The sequence below is a fragment of the Musa acuminata genome, chromosome BXJ1-11, assembly GCF_036884655.1.
Source record: "Musa acuminata AAA Group cultivar baxijiao chromosome BXJ1-11, Cavendish_Baxijiao_AAA, whole genome shotgun sequence".
NCBI lineage: Eukaryota > Viridiplantae > Streptophyta > Magnoliopsida > Zingiberales > Musaceae > Musa > Musa acuminata.
Genome location: NC_088337.1, coordinates 33,292,848 through 33,318,664, shown reverse-complemented (window position 1 = coordinate 33,318,664; position 25,817 = coordinate 33,292,848). Strand labels below are relative to the sequence as shown.

General features: G+C 37.7%; 3 protein-coding genes across 10 annotated transcripts in view; 2 read left to right on the top strand and 1 right to left on the bottom strand.

The window, feature by feature from the left end:
• LOC103972476 (sister chromatid cohesion protein PDS5 homolog B) overlaps window positions 1-3,587 on the top strand; it is a 28,153-nt gene extending 24,566 nt beyond the window's left edge. For 2 of the 3 annotated variants that reach the window (XM_009386829.3, XM_065091329.1), the window contains 5 exons: window positions 834-920; window positions 1,005-1,033; window positions 2,287-2,417; window positions 3,239-3,324; window positions 3,421-3,587. In XM_009386829.3, the coding sequence (XP_009385104.2) occupies window positions 834-920; window positions 1,005-1,033; window positions 2,287-2,417; window positions 3,239-3,324; window positions 3,421-3,450 (363 nt within the window). In that variant the 3' untranslated portion in view covers window positions 3,451-3,587. Of the gene's footprint in view, window positions 1-833; window positions 921-1,004; window positions 1,034-2,286; window positions 2,418-3,238; window positions 3,325-3,420 lie in introns of those variants that run through there. The other variant, XR_010481420.1, reaches the window with a different exon arrangement.
• Window positions 3,588-4,308: 721 nt separating this feature from the next.
• LOC103972475 (magnesium transporter MRS2-F) lies at window positions 4,309-11,131 on the top strand. 2 transcript variants are annotated; one of them, XM_009386828.3, is made up of 6 exons: window positions 4,309-4,793; window positions 5,152-5,406; window positions 6,414-6,542; window positions 7,063-7,208; window positions 9,129-9,264; window positions 9,816-10,465. In XM_009386828.3, exons 1-6 carry the CDS (start codon window positions 4,404-4,406, stop codon window positions 10,092-10,094), a joined length of 1,335 nt encoding a protein of 444 aa, XP_009385103.2. In that variant the 5' UTR covers window positions 4,309-4,403; the 3' UTR covers window positions 10,095-10,465. The 2 variants fall into 2 exon arrangements, with proteins under 2 accessions (XP_009385103.2, XP_064947400.1); XM_065091328.1 differs by lacking the exon at window positions 9,816-10,465 and adding an exon at window positions 10,539-11,131 and having other exon boundaries at window positions 4,346-4,793.
• A 3,088-nt stretch (window positions 11,132-14,219) lies between these two features.
• On the bottom strand, window positions 14,220-25,712 carry LOC135586547 (polypyrimidine tract-binding protein homolog 3-like). Of its 5 annotated transcripts, none has more exons than XM_065091322.1 (15): window positions 25,600-25,712; window positions 25,159-25,292; window positions 24,996-25,067; window positions 24,827-24,903; window positions 20,352-20,436; window positions 17,903-18,035; window positions 17,607-17,671; window positions 17,474-17,523; window positions 17,340-17,381; window positions 16,278-16,329; window positions 16,091-16,145; window positions 15,992-16,005; window positions 15,724-15,831; window positions 15,502-15,645; window positions 14,220-14,762 (listed from the first exon to the last, which is right to left on the bottom strand). In XM_065091322.1, exons 2-15 carry the CDS (start codon window positions 25,213-25,215, stop codon window positions 14,373-14,375), a joined length of 1,344 nt encoding a protein of 447 aa, XP_064947394.1. In that variant the 5' UTR covers window positions 25,216-25,292; window positions 25,600-25,712; the 3' UTR covers window positions 14,220-14,372. The 5 variants fall into 5 exon arrangements, with proteins under 5 accessions (XP_064947394.1, XP_064947395.1, XP_064947397.1 ...); XM_065091323.1 differs by having other exon boundaries at window positions 25,159-25,281; window positions 25,600-25,700; XM_065091325.1 differs by lacking the exon at window positions 16,091-16,145 and having other exon boundaries at window positions 16,292-16,329.
• Between the last annotated feature and the right edge of the window lie 105 nt (window positions 25,713-25,817).

The window sequence follows — 25,817 nt, the reverse complement described above, 5'->3', positions numbered from 1 at the left end:
TGGTTGCTTTTATTATTTATTGTCTTCAAGGAGAGAGGTCCATTTTGAGATTGTGATACTCTTGATAAATCTAGTTGGTGATAGATGCATGTCTGGTGCTTTGCTGAACTGTAGACAACTCCTATGTGTTCTGTATGATTCTTTAAGATAGAGAGAGAGAGAGAGAGATGGGGACTCCTTTATTTTACTGCTGCTTTTGGATAATAAGAAAGGCTAGTGACATCATAATGAATTATGATGATACAATTCTTTTAGAGTTTAGATAAATAAGAAAACAAATATTAGTTAAAATTCTTAGATAAACTAAATATTAGTAAAAAATCCTTGAATACATTTTATGTTCAAATGTTAACTCCTTCAGATCTACACTTCCATCACTGATCAAATGTCGTCTTCTCGATTGTTGTATTTGTATGATCTCAGTCAGAATGATACTGACAGTTTCATCTAAAGACTGTTCAAACTGATTGAACCGTGCATTTAGTTTGGTTCATTTTCTGGTTTTTTTAGAATACCTAACCAATACTTAACCAAAACATTTGGCTTTTTCATCTTTATAATTGAAACCAGTCCGGTCTACCCTCCTAAGGCATGTCACATGGTTGGCATCATGCTTTGTTGTAACACTAGGTACATACAATTAAGAAAACACATGAATGATTGTGCTTAGTGTGCAGCGAAAGGTTCTTGTTCAGATTTAGTTATTAAAATTATGTTTTTTCCTGAACTCTGATCTGTTGATAGATCTTTCTTAATTTGCATAAATTTCTTTGGATGGATTACATAAACATAGTTCTATACTGACTTGATGAAACTTACATTGAACTCGCAAGGTTGCCAATGGTAATGGTGATGTAGAGCTTTTGGACTCAGAAGATAAGACTTGGGAAGCCATCAATGAAATGCCTTTGCTGGATAAGGTTTGTGTGGGATCATTTACCTTATACCTAGCTCTTTGTGTAATTATAGTTGCTTGCTAAATTCAAATAACCGGCTTGCTGCAGGGTAGATGCAACCTTCAACCTGATGAAGGGTGAGTGAGAAACACATCCTTTTTCATCTTTTAATTAAATTATTATATTTCATTATTAGTCTTCATTATTTATAACTAGAGAACATAGTAGGAAGGAAAAAAAATGTGACAGATAGGGGATCAAATTTTATGTAATATACAAAAGTTCTAATGTCATAGAATGCGATGGACTGGAAGATAGATCATATAAAGCCACAAAATAGGGGGATTTGACTTCTGGACCATAAAATATTGTGATTTAATGATTGGTCACTGAAATTTCAACTTTGTCTTGTCTTGTTTGAAATTTTAGTTACCTATAAGCCTGAAGGGAAAACCATAAATTGGCTATAATATAGCCATGGTCAGTTAAAATTGCCAAACCAACCAGGATCAATTAGATGTGGCTAGCACTTGGCTGAAGTCTATCAGAGTTGGTCAAAAACATTTGGACTTGCTGCAATCACTTGGAGCTTGTTGGTTTTCGTAGGACTGTCTCAGCTATATTCAAGTTGAAGTTGGAATCATAAGGATTCATTTAAATTCTAGTTGATTTCAGTAGTCATGGTTAGTTTTGGTCAGACTCAGTTGAGTCTAGCTGATACTTCGAAGAAATGGGAGGTTTTGGTGTTTGGACCCTGCTAATCTTAACCTCGACACAAATAGGTTTGATGCTGCAAAGCATAATTTATTAACCCATGGTCACGAGTTCAAATAGAATGAGTGCCTAAGGCATACACCCTCAATCTTGTGTATAGAATTGAGAATCAAGAGTGATGTTGGTTTGGGTATGAGCATATAAAACTTGGTTAACAGACATGTCTTACTCATCAAACGGAGAAGTTAACCTTATCCACTTCAATACTGTTAATTTGCTTTGTTATCATAATAGCTTGTGCTAATGAGCCCAAGTTGCTTGGTGTGGATGGGTGGGATAGTGGAGTTATGCTGGTTGGCATTTCTTTCTAGAAATGAGCTGTATTTAACATTCCCAAATGTGGACATCAAGGTTTCCGCATAAACTTCCATGTCATCTTCAATGGTTCCTTACCATATATACTTCTTTGTTATCTACATAGAAGTTTGGTTTAGTAGACCATAGTTCATTCTTTAGGAAAAGGTTGCCAAAGAATGCTGTCTGATTTTGAATCTGCAAAATCACCCCATGCAGATACTTCTATTTTATGGTGAGAAGGATCTATTCGTAACCTTGTACTTTCTGTTCTGATTTTTTAATTAGAATACTTCTAATTTTTTTAATCTAATTTGTTTAGGTTAGATTCTTCTAGCTGTAGTCCTGAGGAAGTGATTCCTACTGCCGGAGATGACAGTGATAAAACAAATCCCGCTGCTTCAGATGAAAGAACAGAAAATTTGTGTGCAAGCACGAACTTGTCATCTGTTGGTAATGCCATTTTAATAATTTGCATGCTTATCTTTTTGTTTATCTTGTTGGTGTCTATGTATTCCCATGGATCAATTCTCTGGTTATCACTAGTGAAATCTGGCATTGAGAACTGACTACCCAGAAATCAATGTGTTTGCTTCATTGCTTACTCCTTTGTTGAAGGATCACACATATTCAGCTCAAGACTGTAAAAGATGGGTTATACTCAATAAAGTAAAGAGATGAGAGAGTGGTGTTAGAGTTTTGCTTGCTGCTCAGCAACTTTAATAAAAATATCCATATATCGAAGGTGTATGTTTTAAAAACTTCTAACTACAAGGTGCAGTTTTTAGCGTCAGAGATTGATATTCTGGAATTAGATAAGATGATCATGTTCTTTTCTCCTTTCGAAATGGTTTTTGTGTACCTTAATGAATGTTTGAAACGTGCTACTGATAGATTACAAAGAAGCACAAAGTTTTAAGCTAATAATGTGTTCTAGGAAGGAGAAAGAGGTAGTTATTGTGGATCCATTTTAAGGAATTACAAAATTTCAAAAGCAGTCTTCTTGTTATGAGTGGTTACTGTGTTTCTTTGAATTTTTTCTGGGGTACCATAGCAAGTTTTTACAATTTAGGAGCTACAGGGTTAAAAGCTAAAGCTCCTTTTGCTATTTAAAGGTTTGATCTACACCTCCTAGGTAAAATATTCTGTCTGGAGAAAAATATTGTTTAAACTTGTGCCTAGGAATTCTTTTTGTTTATATTGGGTAACAGAAGATAAACGACAGAAAATGTGCATTATCTAAAAAGCAATTGCTTAAGATTATTTTTCTACAGGTGCTGGCAAAGGAAACAAGAGATTGCTACCAAGAAATGCTTCAAAGAACTCTTTGTCCGATTTAATGGACGGAAACATGAGTAATGTAAGCTACTACACACCATGATCTAACTGGTTTTTTTAGTTCTTTTTATATTAATGTATTATTTTATGACTGATTTTGTTGAATTTTTTTCTCCAGTCTCGAAGGATTCAACCACGGAGGCAGTAGATATCCCCATAATAGTTGCCACGACATTTGATTCGAGATCATCAACCGTACTTTTGTGGCCATTTATTCTCTTTACAATTGCAATGAATTGTGATAAATATTTTTATATCGAGAATACTCTAATGTGTTTTTGCACAAAAAGTATGCTGTACATTTTGGTAAAGCTTTGATCAAAGAGACATTCATGTGGCTTAACCGGATACCATTCATGAGGACACTTGAATTTGAACAGGAATAGCTACTTTCCTTCGTATATAAATTTGTTGTGTAAGTTTATTTTCTTGCATGAATGGGGACATCATCTGAACTAAGGAATGAATTTTACAGAGAATCAAACAAATTTCTATTGAACACCATGGGTTGCATGCCAAAGATTCGCCATCTAGATGAAAAAGATATTTTGTTGTGTGGAAAGTAAAAAAGTGCCGATAAGATAATCTTCTGTTAATTGAATCGATCATGATTGATTCAGTTTGAGATTCCTTTTGATCGGATAACTTTGTTATGAGAACTCCTTCATAACTGCCCAATTGTCATGAGAACTTTCCGCTAATTTTCTTCTTTTAATAAGTTCATCAATTTTCTGCCTTGTTGCGTCAATCCCATGTTGCAAATTCTACGTTGTGAATGGAAACTCTTCGAATTTGCTATTTGATTCGAGACGCGTAGTGCAGTTTGGCACCATGATGATGGTAATTGTTCCTAGTGTAAACCGAACTCACTCTGCTTCGAGGACCAAGTCATCCTCTTAAGCCCACTTTATTGGCTGCCTTTGGGCCTAAGTCCTCGATGGATTGAGGAATTTTAGTGGGCCCTCGATTTTTAGTGGGCTCTATACGGCGAGGCGGTTAAGCCGCCGACGTGCGTCTTCGACTCCATCCCTGTGGCGGACAAGTTATAAGATGATCGGGCGCTCTCTTTTTCTTCTTCTTTAGGTCCTTCTCCCTCGATCGATGGTGAGGTCGCCGAAGCCAACGCCGGAGGACGACGTCCACCACCGGGCGGCCCCGGCCGCGGCAGGGAGACGGAAGGGTACCGTCAACCGGGCGTGGCTGGTTTTGTCGGACTCCGGACGGTCGTACCACGAGGAGGTGGGGAAGCACTCCATCATGCGGCGAACGGGGCTCCCCGCCCGCGACCTGCGGGTCCTCGATCCTTTGCTCTCCTACCCGTCTACGATACTCGGACGGGAGCGGGCCATCGTCATCAACCTGGAGCACATCAAGGCCGTCGTCACCGCCACCGAGGTGCTCATCCCCAACTCAAGTGACCCCTTGGTCGCCCCTTTCGTCCAGGACCTTCAATCCAGGGTCTCCAGTTCCTACGGCGCCCCTCAGCAGGAGGTGATTGCGTTCTTCCCTTCTTTCAATACCATTATGTTGTTCCTGTTTGCTTTTTTGTTACCACTCTCGCGGGAAGATTTCGTTCCTTTTAGCAGTAATTTTAACAGCGAGATTCCTGTTTTCTATTAGTTCGCCACAGTGATCGTTGAGATTTCTCATTGAACTATTGGATCCAGTTTTTTATCAATTGCTTTGGTTCATGTAGCGCATAAACTTGGAAAAGTTATATGTTTCTGATGCTTGCTGACTGTTCAATTATAAGTACCTTTAGCTACATCTAGCTCTTTGATTTTGATTCTATTTGATCGATGTCTATGTTAAAACATAAATCTGACTTAGATTGTTGTTATTCCTAAAGGCTCAAGACACTGGCGATTTAGATGGGGAGGTTATGGGAAAGTCTACATCATGCTGGCCTTCCTTTCCTGGTCAGGAAATGAGACATGGATCTGGAGTCTCTAAAGAGCATGGTTCCTTATCTGGTGATGTGTCACGAGGCAGCCCAAGTCCTGAATTAGATGTCACCGATGATGGGAGTACCAAGGTGGCACCTTTTGAGTTCAGAGTTCTTGAAGTCTGTCTTGAGTCTGCTTGCAGGTGCCTTGAGTCCGAGGTGTGTTTTCTGCACTGAAGTGCTTGGAGCTTTCGTGTTCTGTTATCTTCTTTTAAAATTTATATCATGTCAACTGAGGATAAAATGAGGGAGAATCATCCAAGATGGTTTAAACATATTAAAAAGGAAACTTAAGATGTTGTTCTTAGATGAGTTGATTTGATTAGTTTTAGTAGTGTGAAGAGAAGTGAAGGAGATCTAAGAAGATTTTACTAGAAACAATAAAAATATTATTTAGGTGATTTTGTTTTAACTAGAAACTTAATATTGTACATATCTCAATAGTGGAAGAAGATCCATGCAGTTGATCCCGAATAGTTGGGGCATCAGCCTTATTTAATCTTATGCGCATTGCGCCTTGTTATTTTGTCACTTCTCCTGTATCTTTCCTGCCTTCTGTTTGTAGTTGTTCTTGTCTCCCTGTAGATACCTGTTGTCCCAACCAACTGAACTAGAATAACTGCAACCTAGCTCACTTTACTTTGGAACTATTTGCTACCTATCCACTTTTTTTATAATGCTATTTATGGTGTCTGGCTCTTTTTTAATGCTTGAGCCATTTCTCTCATATCCATTTTTTAAAAAATTCACCTAATATTGATTTTAATATTGTTATAATCTTTGGGCTTTTCATGCATCATTCTACTTTTCTTTAACTTTTTTTTTCTTTTCTTTCTGACTCAGTTTGTCAAATTTAAGGGTATATCTTTGCCTTTTATTGGAGCAAATCACATATAAGGACCTTTCTGTTCCTGTATCGCATACCAGTTTATTCTCTAGGATAATAGACCATGCGCACACAATATTTTAATGCCTATAGTTAAAGTGATTCAGTTACTTCTACTAGCAAACTTTATGAGAGGAAAGCATTTTCTGCCATTGATAGTGAGTCCAGTATAAAAGTGATGTAAACTACCTTGTATGTTCATGTTCACAAATTCGCTTTTATTGCTGATGAGATGCATTTTTTTCTTTTTCTTATCTTTTCTTTTATTTTTGATGTTCAGACACTAGCCCTAGAACAAGAGGCATATCCAGCTTTGGATGAATTGACTTCGAAAATAAGCACACTTAACCTTGAGCGTGTAAGACAAATCAAGTCTCGCTTGGTGGCAATATCTGGGCGCGTCCAGAGGGTAAAGACCTGATTACACAAAGCTGAAATGTATAGTGGCGTATGTACATTTATTAAAGCTACTCTGTTACTCATCCAGTTTATTATTTCTATACTATACATCTATTCTACTTTAAGTTTGTAAACCTCCTGAAACATGTATCATCCATCTCTGAAGATTGCCAGATTTGACTTAAGACCATCCCTCATTGTTGTCCTGTGCATGACAAGAAATTTGTTTCCTTCACCAGTGTCTCAGGGAGGCATTTCTCTTTTTCCCAGTGAAAGAGTGTGAAGGAGCAGTTACTCAAAATCTTGGGATATCTTTCTTTGGTTTACTGACACAATCTAGAATAAAAAATTACCATAATTAAAATTCTTCTCTTTTTCTTTTTGGTGAATATCTTGACATGTTTAGATTCAAATCCAATTAAGTTGACTATGTGCATATCATGTCATGTTATGGTGTAGCTCACTTGGTCCCCTAGACAGCACTTGTGTCATGTTATAGCGTTGTCCTCAGTGTCACTACATGATCACAGGTGAGGGATGAACTTGAACATTTACTGGATGATGACATGGACATGGCTGAGATGTACCTAACAGATAAGCTTGCTAGTCAGCGAGTTGGTGAATCTTCATCTAGAATTAACTTGGATAATGATGCATCTGAGCAGGCGGATGATGGGTAAGCTATTGTTGGTTTAATAAATAGTGAGAAAGAGAATCAACTATATTTCATTGCTATTTGCCTTCAACGTGCACACTAATCAGATAACTTCGATAGAAGTTGATAACATGGCACTCTTTTTTCTTCTGCACAATTATACACTTTAAAGTAGCTGTGTAGTTTCTGATGAATGGTGTATCATTGCCCTTGTTTTCTTCTGCATTGTTGCATGCATCAAAGAAGCTGTATGGTTTCTGATGCATGGTGCAATGCATATTAGTAAATTAAGGGTCATCCTAGTCACATTAGTTATGCTTCAAATCTTGTGTTAGCTTTCACAGCATTTTATTTTTTAAACGGAACTTGTGAATCACATACAAATAGTTTACTTGGAGGAATGGTAACTTCTGAAGCATTTATGACTAGGCTTTTAATTATCCTGCTTCCATGGCTTCTGATCACCACAATGACTTCTGATTACCACATTGGTTATAATATCATGATTATATTTTGACATGTTAAGAAGCTTTATATAACTGGCTGGTCTTATTGATGCCACTTGCTCTAACAATGAGCTCTAACAAGCAACAACTACTGGTTGCATCATAATGAGGTCCTATAAATAAAAAAGATCACAAGATGTTGAATCCTTAACTGAGATTTAAGACATTGCTGAGATAAATCAATCCGAAGAATATGGGAATTTAGATGATAAGGTACATTATTGTGCTATTTCACAGGACCTGATCATTTATAAAAGCTGGTTGTGATTTATATAGAACCGCAAAAGGGTGAGAGAGAGTTTTATAGTATGGATTCTTGAGTTTCTCACTTTTTTTCAATATTATAGTATGGATTCTATGTGGTGTAAAATGAAAGAAAAAGAGTATTATTTATGTCGTTTAAAGTCTTGGTCTGGTACCAATGCTGGTTGGTGATTGGACCAGTGCAGTATTGGTATCAGACGACATATCGACACTCTAAACAGGTTGGGCAATGGAACATGAAAGTATGAGAAGGCAACACAGACGAGGAGGTGGTAATCACTCAGACAAGGACGAGAAGGTGTGGGAGGAGAGAGAGAGAGAGAGAGAGAGAGAGAAGACCAAAAAAAGATAAAGTTGTTCAGCTTTTAAACTGAAAAAAATTGAGAAATACAGTTTTTCATTCAGTTCATTTTTGTGTATTTTTTAAACCGAAATGAAGCATATGCCATTTTGCATATATTACATTTATTTTTTGCATTAATAAATAGTTATAATTTGGCCTTTGTATAAGGCTTTGGTCGAAAGCACTGAGAGTTTAGTCAAAATGCATTTGGTCCAAATTGTATTAGAAACCAGATTGTGAACACTCTGATTTCATTCAAATTGGTTTATATGGTGAGACAAATTGTTCTGTTGAACTTTTCATCAATGGTTTGGATATATACATAGAACAAGCTGAACCAGACAATGCACACCCCTAGCCCTGGAACTATGAAGTGTCTTAGCATTGTGATGCCTTTTCGCATGCTGGAAAAGTTGTGGTCAAGTTCAGCCCCACTGGGCATATTTTGCAGTAAAACCTCACACAAGTGTGAATTGAGTAGTGCTTAGTGCTTTCTAGATATTGATGTATGTTCTTTCTTGTATTTATATTGAATGGCCACACAACAACATGTCTAACTTCTTGATAATTGCAGTCTTGTTATGATAACATATTTCAGCTTTTAATGTGAGCTTGAATGGCTGCTCTAATTAATTATGGATAGCATAATCAAGGGCCAAAAGCTAAAACTAACTGTTAGCTATTTCTGTAGTTTACTTGGTTATTCATTAGAGCATTTGCATAAGACCTCTATTCTTACATAATGTCTTATATATTGTGTTTAACACGCCATGAAACTTCATGTTTAATCTTACTAAGTTCTTTGCATGAAATTTTATGCATGTTCAGGGATGATGAGTTCAGAGTTGAGACAGAGAGCTGCCGTGAAAGTTTTGGAGCCTTAAAGCCTAATATTGAGGAGCTGGAGATGCTTTTGGAGGCTTACTTTGTGCAGATTGATGGCACTCTTAACAAGCTATATCATGTATGTGTTTTCCCTTCCCATTGTAATCACCAACAAGATCATGAACACACACACACACACGTATATAAAATCTTTGATATCGGTGACCGTGATGAATCTTGAATTATAATTGTGAGTATAATGGACTCATGAACTGTCACCACTGGATAAACTATTGGTGCACGAGTTACTATGCAAATGAACCAAACTGAACATTACTTCCAATGAACAAATATAATCCATAATCAGACAGTTTCTAGGCATTTCTATTTGGGTTTGTCTTCATGATATTAAGATCATCCTTGTGGCTGTTCAACAGATGTTTGGGATGTTGATAGCCTAAACTCAAAACTTAGCCAAATAGGCATTTTAGGCTCATTTGTCAGTCTTTGGAGCATGCACGTCTTGATGAAATGCTGAACTATGCCTGATAAACTAGATGATCATGAACATGCTCCAGCTTATTACTTGTGAAAATATCTTCTTACCATATTACTATTCTTTTCTTTCTTCTTTTTTTTTTTTCCTGCACTGCTAACTCACCAGATTATTTATTTGCCACCTCTGCAAAGTTGAGGGAGTATGTGGATGACACTGAAGACTACATAAACATTATGCTGGATGAGAAACAGAATCAACTGCTGCAGATGGGGGTCATGCTGAGCACTGCAACGGTGGTGACTACTGCTGGTGTAGTGCTTGTAGGTCTATTTGGTATGAACATTGGCATCGATCTCTATAATGCTCCATATCACAAATTCTGGGAGACCACCTGGGGCACCATTGTTGGCTGTGTGATTCTCTATGTTCTAGCAATTGGGTTTGGAAAGAAAAGTGGGCTGCTGCAGTGACCACACTAATTCTTCTCATTTTATGACCGAGAAGGTGCTGAATGATTCCAGTCCTGAATGGTAACTCCGTGCTAGCTTATAAATCAGGAAAGGACTGCTGGAAAAATAATTTCATGACACTGGGTAACTCAACAAGAGAGCTTTTCGACCTTGGGGAAGTCTCTTATTTTTTCTATTACCTAATTTTCGTATACTTTTTAAGAGTTAACTTAGTCTTGCTAGTTATTTGATATTGTGCAGTTGTTTAAATTGTTATGAGAACTCTAGGAATGGTGTCTGTATGGTTTTTAATAATGTTTCATATTGTTATAAAACTCTTATTGTTTTCATTTTTTCAAAAAAAAAATCTGTCAATTCAATGATTGAGATCATATGTTATGCATTTTTGGTCGCTGGAAAATGTATCAGTTGTTGTCTTTGACATGATTATAATGCATGTGACAGGTCGTATCAAGTCGAGAAAATGTATCAGTTCTTCTGGGTGAAGATGCCGTGGGCTTTGAGAGCTCATCTTTGAGGAACGGTGAGCTGTTTCCCAGACATCGATGTATTCCTTTTCAGTTAAAGCAGGGGATGGTCGCTGGTGTTTCTGAGGGAGAAAGCAGTTAATGATGATGGCGTAGATGAAGCGAGACTCGACGCCGAGAAGACCAAGGCAAGTGGATTGATCAAAAATGAACTCTTGGAGAGAGATGATGGAGATGGTAAGATGTAGCAAGTGGATCGATCAAAAAGACGCAATCAGTGCAGCAGTTGGAAATATGCAGCTGCTGAAGTGGATCTCATGCTGGCAGTTTCTTCTTGGGGTCTCCAAAACATCTAGCAGCTCTCCAAGACATAACCTTTTACGATGCAATAGTGCAGGAGTTAAAAATAGGATTAATTTAGATTAATTTAATGATATTAGTCTAAATTTAGATTAATTTAGACTAATATCGTTAAAATAAATAGATCTAGATGTTTCACTTTCATAGTTATAAAAATATCAATATAATTTTTAAAATATAAAAACTAAAATACTAAGTTCAACGTTTCAATTGGTGGTGGCGGGTGATGACGTGATTAGCATCGACGTTGATGTAGTGGTTGAGTGTTTCTTTTGTTTCTTTGTATCTGTATTTGCGTTTCATCATCACGAAATCGAAGTCGTTATTAAAGCCATCGTAGAGATTCGTTGCTTATCAAAGCAAGACCCGAAGATGTGTACTCCCCTCATCGATGTCAACATTATGCCCCTCCTTGCAATGTGCTCCTCAACCACCTCCACCACCACTCGTCTATGATCGAGGCCTAAGAGAACGTCGTCGCTGACCTCCTCAATCTCCCTATCTCCACTTGCAAGACACTTGTGTGCACCCTTGGCATCCTTAATGCCTCCATCATCGGCCAGCATGCCATCGCAACCTTTTATAGCTTCCCATTCGCCCGTCCACTAGTGCAGCATGTCATCATAATCCTATATAGCCTCCCCTTCGCTCATCCTTCACCACCAGCATGAAGAGGAGTGGCACAATGCGCAACTCGACGAGGGCATTGCGGTTAAGTAGGTAAAGGGCAAGGCTAAAAAGGGCCTTGAGCGTGCCCTTGATGGACCTAGTCAATGTGTTGGGGGCGTCGAGGAGGCTTATAAGGGTGACAATGTGGGGTTTCTTTGACCCAATGATGGAGTGATATGCTTCAATGAAGAGGAGACTATAAAGGGTTACGGTGGCATGTTAGGCGGTAGTGAGAAAGAGGAGGTGGAGGATGAGGGCATCAAAGATGCCTAGATGCACATGAGCACCTCGCAAGCATAAATGAAAAGGTTGAGGAAGTTAGCGACAACGTTCTCTTGGGCTTCAACCATAGACGAGTGGTGGTGGTGGTTGAGGAGGGGCACGACATCAACAAGGGGGGGGGGGGGGCACACATCTCTGAGTCTTGCTTCAATAGGTGATAGATCTAAGTGATGGCTTTGGCAATGGACTTCGATTCCATGACGATAGAGCGCTAACGTAGATGCAGAGTGGCGAAAGTATCACTCGACAATTATATCGGCATCGATGCTAGTGGCATTATTGTTCGCCACCACCGACATCCACCACTATTGACATCGTCAGCCACCATCAACTAAAATATTAAATTTATTTATTTACATTTTATTTTCATATTTTCGTTAGTAAAATTGGCGTCATCATGGTAATAGATCCAGATATTTTACTTTCATAATTATAGAGCTACCAATGTAATTTTTTTTAAAGTGTACGGACAAAAAAGCTAAATATAGCTAACTACAGGGGTATAATTAACCCTTGAAAATATGCATCAATTGCCTCATCATCATTTTTCTCTTGAATTTCATGTTTTAAATTTGAATTATCAAAATCGATGGAAAGGAGGGAGAGAAGAATGGATAAGAGAGGAAAGGAGACACTAAAATAGGAAGAAGAGGAATAATACGTGTTCGAAAACAGAGTAGGAGCACTGAAAGGGCTTCGACGAGGACTCAAACAGAGCAGAGTACCCAAGGGCTTTGACAAGGACTCGACTCTAGGTGAGAAGGAGAAGAAAATGGAGGCAACGGGTAGGGAGGAAAAGAGAAAAGAAGAGTGGAAAAAGAAATTAGAGGTGACGAAAGGAGAAGTAGAGATGGGAGGAGAGCAGAACAAATGAATGGGAGAATAAAAGAAGAGATGATCGAAAGAGAGGGTTCGAGAGGAGAGGAGAGGAGAGGTCAAACAGTACCTGCATGTCTCCTCGTCGTTTCTACTAGCTACGAAAGAGAAGCAGCTGCGATTCCTCGTTCTAATTAGGAATTAACCCTTGTAGTTAATTATCTTTAGTAGCACAGTCCTTATATTTTATAAAAATTATATTGATATCATTATAGTTAGAAAAGTGAAACATCTAGATTCATTTATCCGATATCAATTTTACTGATAGAAACACAAAAATAAAAGATAAAAAGGTAATTCTAACATTCAATGGCAGATAAGCATCGTTGGCATCAACACCGATGCAATTGCTTGCCCACCCCCGACGATAAGGTATGCTCTCACTGTGATGCCACCCGCCCGTGTCACTCCACATTTGCGATGACAATGACGCAATTGTCGAGTGAGAACTATGTCGGCGTCAACATAGATGGTAGAGGTCATCATCACATCTACAGTGAATATGGTGGTGATTTTACTGTTGACCCATCATGCGAATCTCAACCTCGATTCGAAGCTAGGATCATCAAGCTCTTGCCCTCCCCTCGCTGTCGCATCAGTTTCGGTACCACCTCTTACTAAGCGACCCTTTCATCGCTCTACATCTGAATCGATGTCGATACAATTGTCGAGCGACGAAATCGACTTAGATGTTTTACTTTCGTAACTATAGGAATACTAATATAACTTTTTAATATGTAGAGACCGAAACACCAAGGCTAACTAACTATAAGGTACAATCTATAATTAGCTCGACTCCACGTCACACGTCGGTTCGCGGTGTATTTTTGTTCCTTTCTTTTTCTATATAGTAAATTGAGTAGACATAGTAAATGCGTGTCGACTCACTCGAGTCTATCGATCTTACCGAATCAACTCGTGTAAGTCAAGCGAAACACGCCCCATTTATATTTAACACTTGTTACGTCGACCCGACTTGCCAACTCGAAAAGCCTGATCAATATGGCACAATCACACGATCCTACTATAGCCCACTTCGCGAGCTAAAAAATATTGATTTGTACGACGATCAAACCGCTCCCCGCTTAAGGGCAGGGGAGGAACAGCACATGCGACCACGCTAGTTACAATAATTAGCCATTATGGATTTGTCGCCGATTAGGCCCACTGTAGCAAACAATGACAGCTCCATAATTATCGGAGCTCAGTACGATCTACGAATTAAGACTCATCTTAGACTAAAGTTGAACCAGATATCGATTAAGCCGTGTTGAAAACACTGAAAGGGAAGGGAATATCAACTTTCTAAAGCAGCAACTTGGCAGAATGGATTAGAACCCAATCATTAAATGTTATAGCTTCGTAGATAAACTCTAGTACATGATCTTGCCAAACTACTGGAGCTCCCTCCCTTCCAAGGAAGAAAAATCAATCGGTGGACAACCCTCCGGAATGAAATAACTACTCGCCATTGACGAACTCCAAAAAAACTAAGATTAAATAATCCTTCAGATTAAAGATACAGATCTAAAATGTGCTGAAGCCATTATGGGATATCAATATTTGGCAATGTCACATACAAGAAAAATGATGAAGCAAGGCCACAAAGATGGAACAAAGTCTCTTAAATACTCTGTAGCTGGGAGAAGGAAATACGGATGACTGACCGGTCGATGGTGTTTGCATGCTTGCACACGAGAGCTTCGGTGGCCTGTTCCTCGTCCTCAAACAGGACGAGAGCCTGCTTCTTTCCATTCACCTCGAAAAGCTTTACATTCACAATCGTGCCATGCTCCTCCAGATGGGTCACAATATCCTCCTCCGAGACATCTTGTGGAAGAGATGACAAATGAATCATCTTTGTCGGGGAACAACAATACTTGTAGTTTTTAACTGCATTGTTGTTGAAGCGGTTGAGACTGGACCCAGCATATTCATGGGTGTCAGCTGCTGGAGTTATGTTCGGATATTTGGAGAAATTTAACTCCAACCTCTTCCCGAACAACAATGCTCCCTGCACGTTTAGAATTATCAGAATTTATTGCAAGTGCGTCCAAGAGTGGTAACTCGACCAAAGCAAAATTGTCAACAGCACTTTCCGGGTAATATGAACATATGACCAGGTCGACAATAGAATATTCTAGGGAATAACCAAACCATAATTTTGTTGATGGAAGCATATACAGCAGGAGCAAAATGGATAAAAACATTCTTATTAAGGACATTGTAAGAATCAGCAAAAGAACCAAGGAATTTGCGTCTAGCTACTTAAGCAGGGGTTTGAGGCTTTGAGCACTATGTGATGCAACATACTCAACCAAGACCAAACATACTGACAAACAAAGTCAGAAATCATCCAATATAATGCTGTACTTAATAAATATAAAGAAGGGGGCCTCTTAAGAATATAAATCAGATGCATGAGAATTTTAATCTGCCATGTTTAAGAGAAAACAATAATAAATATAATGAAAGCATTCAGCCAAAACTGTGGAAGTTTGATCTGCCAGGACTCTTATGCAGAATAACATTTTAAAGAAATCTTAACCATATATAGTGATGTTTCCATTTACACATTTGGAAAGGAGTCACAAGTCATATTCATTGTCTCAGAAAATATTTATGTGTATGCATGTGTCTGGAGAGCCTCATAAAATATTTGCATTGCAAGCAATTCAATGTACATTTAAAAGCGTCAACATGAAGAAAATGATGCAACACAATAGAAACTAAGCAACAAAAGACAAGCAAACCTTCAAGAAGTGTACAGCCAATTCTGCCTGAAAGCCATCCCCCATCTGAACAAGTGCATGATCCGGTTTATTGCGCAGCAGTTTTATTCTTACAATATTCCCATATATGGAGAACAAATTAAAAAGCTTATCTTCATCAATTTTCTGCAGTGAAAGTAGCACTAATGGATTACATATGATTCATTTTAGGAGGAAACATCGAGCAAGGAGGGCGGAACTTACATCAGGATTCAAGTTAGTTGCTAAGAGTGTGCACCTATCATTGGTACCGGTTACTCCAGGAGGCAGACCACTGCTAAATGCAGCTGCAATTGCTGCAGCATTGCCCATCTAATCAAATAAAGTATTAGAGTGAGTGTAAGTATTAGCACACAAATATAATTCCATCAAACTGTGATAGCAATTACAAGATCATTCAAATATGAATGAAAATGTTGACAAAATTAAATTGGACAAAAAACCTTTATGGGCAAAACATCATAGCACTCACCTGAGCAAATGCAACTGAAACAAATGAAAAGAAAAAAAGAGTTGATCAGCAAACAGATGGTAATTTGTGGAGCTAAGAGAGAGTCAGAGTAAGATGGACCTCTGGCACCAGATGCTTGAAGTGCATAGAGACTTCCAGCATCACCATAACTATGCTGTTGCACGTAAGGTAGGCAAAGAAAAGAAACAATGATATCAGGAAATCATTCTTTGGAAGTGGACATTGCCCTGTTATTACAAACATTTCACATGGATAAATACAAAGCAAGCCAAGGAAGGCAACTCACTTGTGAAGATTTACCTCTTTGTTCGGTGGGCAAAGATGGATTTGTAAAATCTCTGAAACACAAGCAATGGATAACTCTCAGAAAAAAATATTCAAAAAAAGGTAATGTCAGTTTGGGCAGTTATTACCAATCTCAGCTTGTATAATCTCTAATGCCAATAGGTTAGTCTGAAGTCATGGGATCAAGATGTATGCTATTTTCACGGTACAGTTGCCCATCTCCAGTTACAAAGTGCACATTGCACAAGAAAGACTTGAAGTGGGAAAAGGATGATAAGACACAACTAAAGCTTCATAGGAGACAAATTATGGTTCTTCAAAATTAGTTTAAGTCTTGATCACCTAACCCATGTCACTGAATCTGGCATGCCCAATATTTAAGGATGACTTGATCTTTAGGCAACAAGGTGACACTTTCATGGACTGGAGTTCCGAACATTCTCCAGATATTCTTTTATATGAAAAATGTGCCTTGAAAAGTAAAGAAACAGATGAAATGGCCAGGAGAGGGAATTGTGTCCATTGTTTCCAAATAAGAATAAACCTTGTCCTGAGAAACCAGGATAAGAGCTGGAAAGATGAATAACAAATTTCGTACAAAAGTGTCACTGTTTCTGTTAGTGTATACCTATAGCTGTATATTACAAACTAATCAAGAAAAATATTAGCCTTTTCAACATTCATGTTTCACTGGGTCAAGATTCAAGCTGACTGGTCTTAAAAATGATGTTGGGCAAAGCATAATCATACTGGAATGTTGCCCGTTGAAATCCTTTCTAAACAAAGTTATCTACATAGCCGGTTACCCTTTCAATTTAGTCTTCTGTTCCTACCTCTGTCTCAACACTCATTAGAATGTTATACATAATTTGCTTTTATCCACTCATACACTAAAAAAAATGATTAATATTAGTTAGCCAACAAATCAGCTGTTACTGAATTTTTTCATTCAGTTGGCTAGCTCACCAAGCTATTTTCTGTTAGGTGCAACTTGGAATCAACTAAGTGAAATAACACAACACTTTTGTCAGCAACAGATACAATAGAAGGTGCGATAACATACCTAGACCTCTCATTGTTGTAATTCACTTGCAACTCATTAAGACTGGTTTTAACAGAAAAAATGAACAAGTAAGACATTAAATATAAAAGACAGGAAAAAAACCAAATCAATACAACATTGTGCCAGAAGCTTACTTCGAGAATTGGATATCTAGCTGGCAGCAGCCATCATAAATATTGCGTCCCTAGAGAGGTGACAAAACAATAGCAAAATCAGCATATACAAAGACTAAACATCAGAAAACTTAAGTGAATACAAGTTACATACTTGCAGAGAACTTCTTGCTTGCAAGGCACTCTGACGTGACTGATACTGGATAAGGGCCTGAAAACCTACAAAACAAGAAACTGGTATGTTATTTAAATTTATCGAAGCATTCTTTATGTGACAAGAAATTGTGACTAGTTCAATCATGCAAGTTGTACAAGAAAAAGACAATAATTATCCTGAAAATGAAATCAGATGACAATTCAAAGAGAAGAAAAGGATTTCTAAGAACTCAAAACAATGAGAATCAATTATTAGAATCTGAAAGACAAATTGAGAGAGTTAAAAAAGCTGACCAGCTGACTTTTGGAACGTGACAATTTTCTCCACAAATCCATAAGGAGAAAACACTTGATGCAGCACTTCAACTGTGATAGGATAGAGCATGTGATGAATTGTAACTAAGAGGATTCGATTGGGTTGTGAATCCTGAGCGCCCAACAGCAAGCCATCAAAGACAGTCGAAAGAGAGAAAAGAAGGGAAATAAGCAGAAAAAATGCATAGTCTAACGAGAGACAAAAAAATAAAAATACAGACGGTTATAGTACCATGAATATAGGTATAAGTAACATGTAATTAAGATGCAGAAAGTGAAAAGGACAAATTATTTTAGTAAGTTACATTTACTCCATGCACAAGTTCATATAAGTTTCGTATCCCTTCATGCAATTAACCTTCGATCACTATCCCTCAACATGAACAGTCCTCGAAACACTTTGTATAGAGGTTAGGCAACACAATGATACAAAATACAGCAAAGAACCAGTCACTTCTTCCAAATATAATTGTCCTAGTTAGTTCAGACGGTGGTGAATTAGCTTCCCTTCAAAGGCCAAAAAGACTCGAAAGTATATCACATTTGAGTTATTAAATGTAAAAAGAATCACATAATCCCAATAAAGTTCCAGAAAATTGAAAAGAGCAACCAATCTTGAAACACCAGTCGACCTAAACATTCATGTAACTCAATTTTGACCTAATTTGACTCAACACACTGACCCAGCCTGCATCAAACTTCTAATGTATATATCTTGACCTCAAAATATTCTGCATATCTATAAACCTTGAGATGTGAAGATGACAATTTCATCAAGAGAGACAGATAGGCTTTCCTTAAGACTTTAATTGCTTGCTCCAGTTTATATTTGATCCTTCACAGTGAATGACTGCCTAACTTCAATCACTAGGTCCAGCTTTCCACAATGGATTTTGAAAATTGATAGCTAATTATAATCTTCATATTAGATGGATATCTGTAATATGTAATTAGATTTCAATAGACAAATCTTTTAAAGTCAGAACACCTTCAAATACCGCAAAGTTTTTGATCTGATCCAGATCAGTTTTCACCAAGGTGTCATTTTAACCTTTGATAGACAAATTATTACCAGTAAACTATTTAAGCAGCAATTTTTCAATGTCGCATCTCTTATGTAATCTTGCATTGATTTCTCCATCAATTGCAAGTGCCCATGCAATAGATTGGCCAGGATTAACTTAAGCTAACAATAAATGAACATTAGGTTCCATCAAGTTGACATAGCTATGAACAAGGTTTTAAATACTGGACTAATAACAATTACGGTAACCAATTGAACTAATAAGGTACCAAGATACCAGGCTAAACACCTTGTACCACCCAAAATCATTGAATAAAATATAATATAAGAATGAGGTTCATCTGGATGGTAGCAAGCTATACATTCAGATACCGGTATCTAGTTGGACTGGTAAATAGCAGTAAGTACTCATAGGTCTGCAAGGTATTTAAAACCTTGTTATGAAAACGATGATCTATGGCCGACCTTGGTGTCTTTGATGGACGAAAAGCACATGATTGGATATGTTGTTCTGGTAAAAAGCTGACACAGGACTCTTAGGGTATTAACCCAAAAAAGCAATCAACTCCAAATAAAATTAGCTAATGGATTGAATTTTTCTAAGAGCATACAGCAGCTACCTCGATTTAGAATGGGGATACAATGGGAATTAAGAGTAGAGAAAAAACAGAAGAAAACAAGAAGAGGGCTTGTGCCCTGCAAAGAAATATTCCAATTTCAATGAAATACAATGTGTACAACTTCACTATAATCAGCTTAAAGCTCTACATTAAATATAGTTAGACTAATCCTTACCACTAAATGTGGGACTCACAAGATTATAGTATTAGAAAATAATTAGAACTCCACTTCCTAATTTTCCTGCTCAGCCATCATGAAAAGACAAAACTTAAAGCTGTTATAGGACTATTCTGACATCAATAAATGCTGCTGACATAAGCAATAAGACAACTGGACTACAGCAAATCAACATAATAGAACATAAACTTAGTACAGACCAAATTAATTTAGTAGGACAACTAAGCAATAAATGATACCTAAAGTTTGATCAACATAAATATCTAACAAGAGAAACATAATTTAGTAAACGAAGTGACACCAAGATGGTTCTGAGCTCAACATGAATGATCAATTATGACAATTATAGCATCATTGAATTTTGCTTTAGTTACATAATTTTCTGATGCCCTAAAAGTCATGATAATTACAGGATCTTAGGGTGCAGTTTCAAGTGGCTAAATTCTAGCTTCAAAGAACTGTCGACGGAAGTCAAAACTCAGAAGTATATTTAGAATGATCAGCAGGCAGAGCAATATGCAAACTTGATTCAGAATTTTGAAATATCAAGTCACGACAAACCTCTCCATACACAGGCAATGACAATCTAATTATCCATTTATATACCTGATCACCTTTCCTCCCTTGAGAGTTCTGGTCTGCTGTTGTCAGTTCCTGATGTGAAGAAAATTGTATATAAACATTTCTTCCCCTGAAATGATACAATCAAAATTTAGGTAAGATCAGATAAAATAAGTTACAACTGAATTCAGAGCAGAGGGCTTCTTGCAGTGAGAATTAGTGTAGTCATTTTCATTTAATATTTTTAAAAGGTAGGCCTTTATGAAATATGAATATTTTCCAACTTCTCCAGTTGAGGGCTTAACAATATTACATATTCAATTTCTGATATGCATAATCAGCACAGAACGTCAGAGGAAAAAAGGTACAACAGATCACAGATTCTGCATTTGGCTTCAAGCCAACAAAAAAATGCAACAGCATTTCTTCCCACATTATGGGATTGCTAAAATAGATTTTCCATACAGCTAACTATATTAAAGGTTTCATCCCTGAACAATATAAGGAACATTTGTTGTTTTAAAATTGAATCTTTTTGGTCTTCTCTACCTCTGTTAGCACAAATGATCTGAATTCATTCACCTTGAAGGGTCTTCTAAGGATATTTAAATAACCTTGAATAAGTGGATTTCCTGTATATTATCCTTAAATGGTTCTATCTCTTATGTTTAAGGGATGCACCATTTCAAAGTTTTAGAAGGTTTGAGGCACCAAATCACAAGCTGAGCAGACCCCTCATTGGAGCAAGGCTCACTTGAAAATTTACAAAATATAAACATATAAGAATCAATACTACCCTTACAATTCAACAATATACAAACAGATAGACATTTGTACATTACAGTTTAGCATGGAATAGAAAAGGAACAGCACCTAATGTAAAAAAGAAAAGGGGAGAGGAAACAACAACAGTGGGGTATGGTGCCTGTAGGGTAAAAACAGATGTGCCAGGAAAGGGAAGATAAGTGGGAAAAAATTCTTCTGTTCAGTCTCCCCTTTCAAAAAAAAAAAAATCTTAATGAGATAAATCAAGCAATATCACTTAAATTAGATTATTAGAAGAAACTGTAGACCAAAACAAAAATTTTGTAATGCACATGGCTTTTAACATGGCACTTCTAATGAAACCCTGGACTCTTAATTGAGGCATTTAATCAGTAAGCAAGAACCACAACAATCTCCTCTTCCAATGATTTGACAAATAGAATTTACATAATTTTTTATTTTTGGAAATTTCTTGCCTATCGATTTTGACTTTACATGTATAAGCTTTCTCTTTTATGTTGTTGAAATTGTGTTATATGTTCGATCTTGGCACTGAATCTAAAACCATGGCTTTCCATGACCTTTTATATATAACACTAATTCATAGTTTAACCTATTCTACTCTCATAAAGGAATTGATGTCATAAGTAATAACACATACCAAATTTTATCTTGAATGTGTCTACATCACAAGAGTGCTACTAGATAAGAACGTTAACCCTTGATGGCTTTATGCAACCATATAATGAGTAATAACTCACTTGTTGCACCTCCTTTTCTTGATCAAAAACTATTCTATAAATCTCTAATCATATACGTCATTTTGTGGTAACCATTGGTTACACTCAAATGTAATTTAAGACTTCTAAGTAACAATGAAAAACCTCTTACTTCTAAGATACATCACATTATATCTCTAGACCCATATATTTGCTCCATTGATTGTCCTAAAAGTAAATAGATTCTATATTCTATAATTTGCTTGATTCATAGATACGAAGAATGGAGAACAATGCAGGATGTGATATAGATGTGAGTACAGGATAAGCCACTGGCTACGTGGTAAGCAGGGGTTAAGATTGTTTCCTTCATTAGTTTATACTGTCATGTACATTGGGTCACATAACTAAGTTGCTAGCCACATTATTGAATAATTAACTAAGCTTCTAACTAGATCAATAACACTAGCAGTGAAAACACTTGAAAAACTCATTGAATTTTTTCCTTTTCCATTTCATAATTTTGTTCTTTAAAGCTTTTCTTGAGGAGTCTTCTATCTAGAACTAATTTGTCACACCATTCTATCAATTGTTATCAAAATGCTTTGACATGCTTTTAAATTTTTATCTACAACAATATCCGCTCTGCAAACTCCAACAAGTTGTATTGCTCCAACCGTTTTGAAAATGAAATTTGTTAACACGATAAGAAAAGGCATATATCAATACCAGCTCTATTCCTTTGTTTCTATTGTGTATGTAAGTTTGTAACTTTATATCCAATAGTTACAATTTCTCCAAGTTTTCCCAATTGAATCAGTACAAACAACTTATGTTGATTTCCATTCCGATCACATATCTAGCGACACCAATATCTTGCTTAAAAAAGTCTCGTCATTTGATTTTCTAGATAGGTGATGTTTCAACTGTCATGGAAATTTTGGGTCGTGAGCACCAATGTTTCAAAAAAGGCGCCCGGGCGCTCAAGCGAAGTGAGGCGAGGCAAGGCCTAAGCGCCTCGCACAATTGTTGGCCAACACACTTCAATTGAACTAACCCTTATGTCACGGACTTAACTGGTTTTGCCTAAATCGTGTGGCACCCTTGCATATCCGTCGGCAACGGATCAACCTCCCTGAAACCTCTTATGGTCCATTAAGGACCTACAAAAGAGAAGACGAGTTAGAAAAAGCGTTTAACTCGAAATCCACAAGCAACCATTTCAACAAACATTTGATAGGTAATGTAAATTACAAACGTAGACTTCACAACTCTGAACGGTCACGTAGCAAAAGTTCCAAGTCGTTCGCCATGACCCAAAGGCCCCACAAGTGCCTACATGACACTGTTGTGGAACAAGATAGCGAACCAACCCTAGACACTACCTGAAAGGCCCATCTAGTCATGTGCCACCTGGGTAGCTCCTGGGTATTGTACTAGCTGACACTTCGCACCACTCTACCGAGCTAGAAAGCCTCCAAAATGATTGCCTGGATGGCTTATTTTTTGACAGTTTTGCCTCTGCGCAATGACTACACACAACTTGTGTTTATAAGCCTGAAACGACCATAAAATCCAACCAAACTTGGGCTGTCAAACCTATCGCAAGCCCTCTGCATGTTGTGCAAAGTATGAACAAAACCCAAAAACACAGGCATACATGAGCATTGCATCAAACACCCCGTTTACAGCTTTATTTGTGACACTTAGTCGATTCAATCGAACCAACTAAGAATAATAGTAAAACACCCCCACCCTCCCCAACCGCATGACCCCTATGTACTTCGTCGCCGCGACTCACCTCTGGTCCTACCATTGCCTTCGTGCACAACCGCTACGTCCGGTGCTGACGCACAGGTTCGACGCTTCCTTTGTCATCGACGGATGAGTCTGAAGGTCCCGCTATTGTAGCTTTTGTGCATAGTTCCCTCAGCCATCGCTGCTTTCGTATGCAGCTCCTTCCACCGCTAAGGGACAGGACTACAGCTTCCTCTGTCACTAACGGACACATCTGAGGCTTCCTTCGTCGTTGCTACCGTTGTCACCATGCACAACTTTCTCTGTCGCTGTTGCAACCATCCACAACTTCCTCCACAGCTGCCCTGTGACGGTTCCTCCATCATCGTCGCCGCCATCCGAAGGTTCGTCTGTCATCATCGCCCTCTCATTCCCCATATTCCATCGTCGGAAACTCCTTTTCTCCCCCTTTACTGTTATGACTATTGTTAACAGTGAACTAAATACTATTAATAGTATATTGTTAATCATTAACTGATATTAAAACTACTGATAAGTGTTAACTATTCTTATTATATAATAAACTAAACCTGGTATTAATGCTTAGAACTATAAATCTATTTAGAACTAATTCCTATTTAGAATTACTAATCCTTATTTAGCACTATTAATCACTATTTAGAGTTGTTATTACTCTCTATTTAGCACTATTAATCTCTATTTATTTAGAACTATTATTAGGGTTCCAGGATTAATGACAAATGTACAAAGCAATTCAAAAGATTCATCAAAAAATTCAAGAATCTTGCTTTGAAATACAATTATCTAAAGGATCCTAAAGATTGTAATGCAATTACTTACATCTTTTGTGATAAGATTACTAGAGATGACATTTTCCATGCAAAGCAGCATCAAGTAGGGAACTTCAAGAATGCATCAGCATGCAAGAAGTGTCCACCTGATGTAAAAGAAGAGTTGTTATCTTATGGGATTTTACCCGACGATGAAGTTCTACATATTAGAGATGATGAAAAATAATATTATTCCACTCCTTTGTTGGAGACAGTTACATAGTGAACATTGCCCAATTTTTCTAATTATTTCACATAGATCTTATAGGACATACTTAAATTTCTGTAAGTGAATAAATCAATCTTATGAAAGTCTCAGCGGAGAGAAAGGCCACAACATTGTCATAGGAAAAAAATGGACTCGTTAGTTTTCATAATGCAGCATCTTTAAGAGGTGTTGACAAGAACCCAGAAATGAAAAGAAAAGAAAAAGCACTCAGGAGCGCACCGGACACTTGGTTGAACACTGGTGTAGTATTGCAGAACATTAACGGCAGAAGTCAAATCGTGCATCTGGAGAAGCGCCTATTGGACAAAAGCGAGAGAAGAAATCACTGGAAGTGGTGTAACAACAGAAGGTGAAAAGCCTGGCCACTAAAAAAGAGGGAAAACGAAACCTGGTTTTTGGCTCGTAACATCACAAGCTTGGTGACAACTCCAAACGGCTGCACTAACTGAAGAAGATCATTCTGTAGAAAGAATGTATCTCAGACTCAACCACAGAAAATAATTCCCTTTCCATCAAGGCCCTAAAAACGAAAATTTATAGAAGAAACCCACCTCAGATATCTCATGTCCAACATTGCGGATGTGAATTACTTTGGAGGGTTCCGTCATTGTCGAACTTCACCCTCTAATTTCAAACACGAAGCGGAACAGCCTCAAAAACTACTCCTCGACTTCCTTGTAGAATACTATCAACAGAAAATTAGATCTTTATTGTTCCAATTCCATACGAAAATGCAAAAAAGAAAAACAAAAATCAATCACGGAGGATAGGCGGGCATCTAACGAAATTCAATCTTTGATGTTTCAATTCCACATAGAAATGCAAAAAATAAAATGAAGACCAAAAACAATCGAGGAGGCGAGCCGGAAGCCCTAACCATCCGCGAAACAGATAGTTAAGACCACCGTCGGGGAGAAAACACTGAAGTCCGAATCTAACCCGAAAAGAGAGAGGACGCGACGAAGAAACGAGAGGTATGGCCAGAGCTTTACCTCGACCGACGGGAAGGAGGATCGCGGCGTAGGGTTCTTGGTCGCAAGAGGCCCGAGCAAATGAGATCGATTACGTAGGAGAAGGCAGGCTCCGATTAGGTTTTGGTACCGGCTCTCCTTCGGATGAGACAGTAATCTTTATCGTAGTCCGGGACCCGCAGTAAGTCTTACAGCGCTCCTCCGGAACACCGAAACCAAATAATGCCCTCGCAATCGAC

What these genes read in the sequence shown, in the direction of transcription:
- LOC103972475 (XM_009386828.3), top strand. Translation starts at nt 4,404, where the DNA reads ATGGTGAGGTCGCCGAAGCCAACGCCGGAGGACGACGTCCACCACCGG. An exon ending in ACGGCGCCCCTCAGCAGGAG is followed by an intron (nt 4,794 to 5,151) that starts GTGATTGCGTTC and finishes TTATTCCTAAAG; the next exon opens with GCTCAAGACACTGGCGATTT. An exon ending in GCAGGTGCCTTGAGTCCGAG is followed by an intron (nt 5,407 to 6,413) that starts GTGTGTTTTCTG and finishes TTTGATGTTCAG; the next exon opens with ACACTAGCCCTAGAACAAGA.
- LOC135586547 (XM_065091322.1), bottom strand. Translation starts at nt 25,215, where the DNA reads ATGACGGAACCCTCCAAAGTAATTCACATCCGCAATGTTGGACATGAG. An exon ending in TTGGACATGAGATATCTGAG is followed by an intron (nt 25,068 to 25,158) that starts GTGGGTTTCTTC and finishes TTCTTTCTACAG; the next exon opens with AATGATCTTCTTCAGTTAGT. An exon ending in TGGCTGTACACTTCTTGAAG is followed by an intron (nt 14,763 to 15,501) that starts GTTTGCTTGTCT and finishes CTAAACGTGCAG; the next exon opens with GGAGCATTGTTGTTCGGGAA.